Below are 7430 nucleotides of genomic sequence, written 5' to 3'. Positions count from 1 at the left end.
AGGGTAAAAGGGATCAAATATATGGTGATGGAAAGAGAGCTGACTCTGGGTGGTGAACATACAATGTGATGTATAGATGATGTATTACAGAATTGCACACCTGAAACCTATGTAACTTTACTAACAATTGTCACCCCAGTAAACTAATTTAAAAAAACCCCAAAACAAACTACATGTAGACTCCTTCCCCTCTCTCTTTTTTTTTTCCCCATATAAAAAAGTTAGTACAGTTGACCCTTGAACAGCACGGGGGTTAAGGGCACAACCCCCTGCACGTATAACTTTTGACTCCCGCAAACTTAACTAATAGCCTACTGTTGACCAGAAGCCTTACCGATAACATAAATAGTTGATTAATACGTATTTTTTATGTCATATGTATTATATACTGTATTCTTACAATAAGTAAGCTAGAGAAAAAATGTTATTAAGAAAGTCATAAAGAAGAGAAACTACATTTACAGTATTTATTGAAAAGAATTCACATATAAGTGGACCTGCGCAGTTCAAACCCATATTGTTCAAGGGTCAACGGCATGTGCACAGAGAACCAATGAGGAGGCATGTTCACTGAACTGGTAACGGAGGTCAGTTCTAGATCAGTTTATCTCCAATGTCATTACTAGACAACATTTAGAATGTGTTAAGATGGAATTACTGGGCCATGCTCCTGGGCTCTGGCTTAGAACCTGAGGGAGGGGCCTAGGAATCCGACTTTAACATAGCCCCCTGGGGATGTGTTTATACTCAGGAGTTTGAGGACCACTTTTCTATGGAGTAAAATTACAGGCCCTTCTCCTTTGTCACTTTGTTGCTGTAATGTTTGTGGCTTAAAAACAAACAAACATATATTTATTTTGCTATCAGAAAAAAAGCAATAAAGATTAAAAATAGGACACAGAGCAACCTTTTCCAACTCACTGTGTCTGTGATTCACATCTGGTTCTGTCATGTCCATTTTGAATACTGGAAAATAGAAGCCTTCTGGGAAAATGAACCCTTTAGCAGTTTACTCCAGGTAATGCCCACATTCAGCCCCAGTTGCTGCCTCCTGCCTTGGTCTGTGTGGCTTTCCCCGAGGCCTTGCCATTCTCCAGAAAGGAAGGACTCTGGAATACCAGGGGCCTGGGGAGCAGAATTCAATCCTGTGGAGGACTGAAGGGGGTCCCAGAGGCTGAACATGTCCCTCCCACACTCCCTTCCTGTTCCTCTCAAGTTTGTTTTCTTGGGAACAAGAGGAGTCAGGAGGCAGGGGGGCGGGCAGTGAAAACCAGGAGAGGTGGTCATGAGTGGGAGCTGGGGGATTTTCCTGCATGACAGTGGGCTGTGGCTGCAGCTTGCATTAAAAAACTCCAAAAAACATCTTTCCTTTCATTTTTGCCCCCCTTTCTTCAAGCTGACAGGCGCCTGGAGCAGCTTATCTGGGCTCACAAACATCAGACAAGAAGTTTCCATGGCAACTCAGAACTTCCTCCCCAGCCCTGGATTCTGTTGAAATCTCCAAGGCCACTTTTCAAGGCCTCAGTGAGGTTTCTGAGAAGCCACCCACAAAGCAGCCCTAGGAGCCAACCTCCCCCCTCCTACCCACCCCCCGACCCCCCTACATGCTCTGTTGAAAGGACATGGGGAGAAGAGCTGCACTGGTAGAAAAACTTGTCATGGGATCCATGGAGAGATTATAAAAGGAATGAGAGTCGCCTTTACAACAAGTTTGAGCTATGAAGAATTTACCAGTGGAGGGATTTCAAGTGTGAAAACAGGAAATTAGGAGGGAGTGGGGAAGAACTAAGAGTCTTGTTTCAGAAAGCTGGCTGTCAACCCAGCTGCAATTAGGCATGGTTAATCTGGTCTCTTAGCTGCAGAAGGACTCTGGACCCCCATTCTCAGCACATTTTAATTCACTGGTAGCCAGACAAGAGATGGACAGTGGATCTGGGATGCAGCATGCCCAGTTAAATTTGAACTTCAGATAAGCAATGGATAATTTTTTAGACGCTAAAATATTATCCATTGTGTATGTGAGATTCAGATCTAACTGGGCACCCTGTCTTTTACCTGGCAACCCTACTTGGCAGGCAGGGACGGAGGCTCTGGTTGCCCCTCTGGCTGCAAAGGAGAAGCACAGTCCCTGAAGCTCACTGGCACCTGGGAAGGTGTCCTTCTGTCTGTGCTGCAGAGAGATGCTTTCCTCCCTGCCAGTAGCCTGGACTGAGCTCCAGGTAGGATGCCAGTAGTTGACCACAGGTGGACCTTTACTACAGCACTGCAGAGCGTACCAGGCATGGCCAAACATTCCCCTGAGGTGACCCTTCCAGCTCAGTGGTTCAGAGCCTGGGCTCTGATGTCCCCACAGATACCACTCCTGGCCCCATGGCTGGACAGCCAGGTGACCTCCAACTCCCTATTTCCTCATCTCTAAAATGGGGCAGACATTCTTTTGAGGAATAAAGGAATTACAGCATGGGAAGCCCTTCACACAGTGCCTGCCCCAGAGTGTGGGCTCCAAAGTGGTAGCTGTTATCTCTATAACCTCTTTTATAGCATTAAAGATTTTCATCCAAGTGAAAAAAGTGGGATCAAAAACTAGAGTCAGATTGTACTGTAATTACAGTAATTGTACTGGCAATGTAAAACAAACACATACAACCACACATAGAAATGATGCGTAGCAAAGATTGAAATGTTACCAGTGGCTGCTTATGGTTAGTGGGATTATGGGTAAGGCTTCCCCCTTATCTCTATTTCCCTAAATATTCATGGTGAACATGTGCTATTGTAATATTAAGAAATTATTTTAAACTAATTTGGGATAAAACATTTTCTAAAAAGTGTTACAGTATTTGCGTGCATGACTTGAGGCTGCTGTATGAAAATGGCTGCCATCTTGGGTTTCACTCTATGATTAAATGAATGAAGTTGATGAGTAAGCATTTTGCAGAGACACTGGCAATAACCAGTGACCAATAATCATTTGCCATTGTTATTACTCTCAGAAGGTGTGCCGACTTTGGTATAGATGAGTCTAAATTTGAATGCGTTTTCCACCCTTTAGTGGGATAGAAAAGGTCCCTTAGCAGGGCCATGCACAAGCTGGTGAAGCTCTCTGAGCCCCAGTCTCCTCATCCATTAAATAGGGGTGACAATTAGCAGTGACCTTATAGGGCTGTGAAGAAGGAGTGAGCCAGTGGCACAGTGCCTAGCACGGAGTAAGTGTTCCCTCCTTGAGGCCCCAGTCTCAGGCCTCTGTTCCCTCCCTGGCTTTGTGGCTGTGTGTCGTACAGTTACCACGCCAGTATGTGGCCCCTGGAATGAGTCTAATATGTCTGCTACTCTGGATGGGCTGCAAGCGAAAAATGTTACATTTGTTGTGAAGCCTCATAGCTGCAGCTCCAAGTTAAAGGGAACACACGGTTTCAGATGAGAGATACCCCCTTCTCATCTCTGAGAGACGATAGGAACTGCGTGGGGACACTTAGGGAGAGTGCTTGGTGGGGAAATCGCTAGAGCTGGGATTTGAAGTCAGATTCATTTAATTAGAGAACTCCTCCCTTTCTGCCTGTCCGGGCTCAGCCAGACTTAAGACCCTCCCCCAGGAAGGCGCCGCCAGTCCTGAAGTCTTGGCCAGCTCTTGTTTTTGGACTCAGAGACCCGTTGTTCCAGTGTTCCCAAGCGCGGGGTAACCCCCACCCCTCACCCCGCGGAACCAGTCTAACTGAGAAAGGCAATCAGTCCCAGTGCGGAAGGCACGCGGGGGCAGGCGGGACCGCTGCAGCCCGCCGCCAAGGGCTCGCCTCGCACTTTTGGCTCCAGGGGTCTGCCGGGCAGGGCTACTGGGGCGAACTGGGGGGTGGGGGGTGGTAGCTCCTCGACCACGGCAGAGGGTAGCTGCCCAGTGAGCCCAGCTTCCTTAATATTTTCTAATCACGTATTCCCAACCAGCAGGGGACCCACAGAAGAACGATTTTCACCTTCCCTAAACGTTTCTCTCCATCACAAAGTCCGGAAGGAAACACCCTAAACGTTCACTGCGGTCATTCTTCTTCTTCTCTCTGCATGCCTTTCCCACATTTGTACACTGACCATATATTACGTTTTATTTTCCTAATAAAAAAATCTCGTATCGTCCTGAGTAGAAAATACGTGTTTACTTCAAACAAAAAGCATAAACAGGAGAAATTACACTTGTCATCCAACTCCCATCCTCAAAAACAAGTTATATGTTTCCTTCCAATTCTTTTTCTTCTTAAATGATATATACAGAAAAACGGTTCCCGGCTTGCTATAACTTGCACTCTTCCTCTAACGTAACACCCTCACGGGCATCAGTCGGTCCTGTGCTCCTTGCTGACCCTCAGCGTGCGTCCCGAGTGTTACCCATTGGATTTTCTGCACTCCCACGCCTAAGCGCGCCTTCGCGCACTTGTGTGAGTCTCTACTTAAGAGACCCGCCAGGAGATGGAACCTCGCAGGACTTTAGTCGTCACGAAACTGGGTGTGTGTGTGTGCATGTGTGTGTAGGCGCAATCACACATAAGAATAAAATAATATATCCAAGGGTAGATCCCCAAAGGGAAGAATGTAGGAAGGAAAGAAGGAATGAAAGGAAAAGAGAAAGACAAAAAGTAATTAAGAAAAATGAAAGAAGGGAGGAAAGAAAGAAAGGAAAGGAGGAAAACAGAGCAACGAAGGATACAGGCGGCGGGCTGGCCAGGTGCTGAACGCAGTGCGCTCGCCGTGCCCTCCTCCGCTTTCTCACCTAGTTGGGGGCCAGGTGGCCTTGTCCCCACTTACCCGACCTGAGCAGCACGGCCCGGTAGAGCCCCGTGGCCTCGGCGGGCCCCCGTGGCCTCTCGCCCAGCCTCTGCGCCATGTGCCCGCGCGCCCGACTACGGAGCGGTCACTGCGGGCAGGGAGCGCAGTGGAACGTAGTCCGGAGTCCAGCGTCTCCGCGGCGGTGACGCGGCCCCGAGGTCTAAACCCCGCAGCGGATCAGGTTACCTCGGCTGCCGGAGCGCCGGGAGCTGAGGCGCCTTCGTTGGGGGGAGGGGGGTTGGGGGGGAGGAGAAGTGGGGGAGGGGGCAAGGGCAAGCGCAGGTATCCCCGCCCTGGCAGCAGGCAGTGTGCCGCAGGTAAGCGTCTGGCTCGAGGACTCCTGGCCCGGTGGTTCCAGGGTCAAGGCGAGAACCCGGTGTCCTGATTTCCATCCTTGGTCTCCGACCTACTCTTCTGCATTTTCCTGGCCGCTGGTCTCGTTCAATGCTACAAGCAGGTGTAGGGGTCTGACGCACTATCCCTAGGAAGGGATCCCAGCGCCACTAGCTAAGTGACCCCACGATTTAGTTACCTAACCACGCAGAGCCTCAGTTTTCTTATCTGTAAAGTGGGGATATCTATAGTACTTATCGCACAGTTGTGAGAGTAAGTGATATTCCATGGTGCCAAAAACATGTATGTGCATTTTAAGAGATGTTAACACTTTGGTCAATGTTGCTCAAGCAGTAGTTCACCATAATCAGAAGTGTCTGGACGCTGATGGTAACCACTTTGAGCACCTCTTGTAATTGCAGAAGTCAAACGTGACTTGTATTCACCGTTTGTTATTGGTATNAAGTGTCTGGACGCTGATGGTAACCACTTTGAGCACCTCTTGTAATTGCAGAAGTCAAACGTGACTTGTATTCACCGTTTGTTATTGGTATATATTTTAATACATTTTTTTCCTTTCTTAAAATGTATATACATTTTTTGGGCACCCTCTGCATTTTAGAGCAGTGGCTGGCACAGAACAAACACTATATACTAGCATTAAAAAATAAAGTATTCCAAGGCATCCTGGGGTGGGTGGCACTGAGAAGCAGGGGAGTTCATTGGGGGAAGAGGTCGTGGTAGGAAGCCTGTGGGATGTCACAAGATTGATTTCTCTGGCTTTCTGGAATCTCTTTAATAGTCAGCTGGGAGAACCAACCAAAAGAGTTTAAAGATGGAGGGGCAAAGTCAACAGGGGGCTTTAAAAGATACTAGAAACTGACAGTTTTAATTATCTACTCTGTGCCTGGTGCTGTGCTAAGTCTCTTCTAAAACAAAAACTAATGTTTACTGTATGCTTTATGTCCTATTTTATCTTCATGATCTTTTAAATTAGGATCTATTAGCCTTCCAATTTTACAGATGAGCAAACTGAGGATCAGAGATGTTAAGCAATTTCTCTCCAATCACAGTGTGGAGCTGGGCTACAAACTCAGGTGGTCTGACATCAGACATGGGCCACTCTGCTCTACCGCCTCTCTCTTATTTCATCGAGTATTCAATGAAGGATAGATATTATCTTCAGTTTAGATGAGACAATTGAGACTCAGGGAGGTGAGGTGGCTTGCTTATGCTCACACAGCTAGTTGGAAGAGCCAAGACGCCAATCTAGTTCTCCACCCACAACTAGTGCCCTTGAAATCTATAGACTCCCCGGAGCTGTCCAGGGTACATGGCATCTGTTCAAAGCTGTACCTGTGTGGGCCAGGGAATCTTGAGCTGGCTGTTGGGGCCTCAACCACACAGTACCACATCCTTTGCCTCTGTGTCCTCTCCAGCCTTGGTGCCTCCTAGGCCAACTGCCAGCCAAGTCCTCTCTGGCTGGCCCTTGGCCACTGCCCAGTTCCAGCTTCTCCTCTGACTCAGAGGTCCCTGCACTTCTCTGCTCCTAGGTTACCACCCAGGGTCCCAAGGACCCAAGTGACACACTTTAATCTTCAGGGACCTCTTTGATTGGCCAGGTTGATAATGTCTCATCAACATCCATCCACCATAAGTGCAAGGTATGATGCCAGACATTTGGCGTTCACTATCTCATATCCATTCTTTAGAGGATTATATCCAATTTACCATTCATCTCATTTAATCTATTATTTGATCAACTATGGTTATGCCCCTTTCAGAAATGAGGAAAATAAAGCTCAAGTGACTTGCCCAAGATCACATAACTAGTTAGTAGTGGAGCTGGAATTTGAACCCAGATGGCACCAAAGCTTTTGATGCAGGGGGTAAACCAATCCAGCTGTTGAACAAGGTGGGGGTGCAGGAAAATTGTGACTAAGGAATGTACTTTTACAGAACATTCCAAAAGGATTAGCTCAGGTTGCACCCCTGAGGAATTCTACGTGGGTCTGACTTACCTGAGCCATTTAGCCTCTGCTTCTCATTTTCGATATGAAATATGGCCTGAGGAGAGTATTCTTTCTGTGAACAGAAAGAAAGTAGGTGGAGGTGAGGCCCCTCTGTTCCTTGGCAAAGGAGGAATGATGAGATATCCATAGTGCCCCTGAGTCTTTTGACCACAGAAGGGACTGGTCAAGGTTAAAGTCCTCTCCAGAGAAACAAATTACTATATCCTTGGAGTGTGTGTGTGTGTGTGTGTGTGTGTGTGTGTGTGTGTGTGT

At 47.4% G+C, this 7430-nt stretch overlaps 1 protein-coding gene across 7 annotated transcripts in view; it reads right to left on the bottom strand.

Moving 5' to 3' along the window:
• Positions 1-7430, bottom strand: part of FAM107A (family with sequence similarity 107 member A) — a 70230-nt gene that overhangs the window by 15196 nt on the left and 47604 nt on the right. For 2 of the 7 annotated variants that reach the window (XM_019652795.1, XM_019652796.1), the window contains one exon: positions 7167-7230. The exons of 1 other annotated variant lie outside the window; for it this stretch is intronic. In XM_019652795.1, coding sequence (XP_019508340.1) covers positions 7167-7230 — 64 coding nt within the window. Of the gene's footprint in view, positions 1-4791; positions 5026-7166; positions 7231-7430 lie in introns of those variants that run through there. 4 more of the 7 variants (XM_019652797.1, XM_019652798.1, XM_019652802.1 and 1 more) reach the window with 4 other exon arrangements.

This window comes from Hipposideros armiger, unplaced genomic scaffold (assembly GCF_001890085.2).
Source record: "Hipposideros armiger isolate ML-2016 unplaced genomic scaffold, ASM189008v1 scaffold_187, whole genome shotgun sequence".
Lineage (NCBI taxonomy): Eukaryota > Metazoa > Chordata > Mammalia > Chiroptera > Hipposideridae > Hipposideros > Hipposideros armiger.
This window is presented reverse-complemented; position numbering and strand designations above follow the sequence as displayed.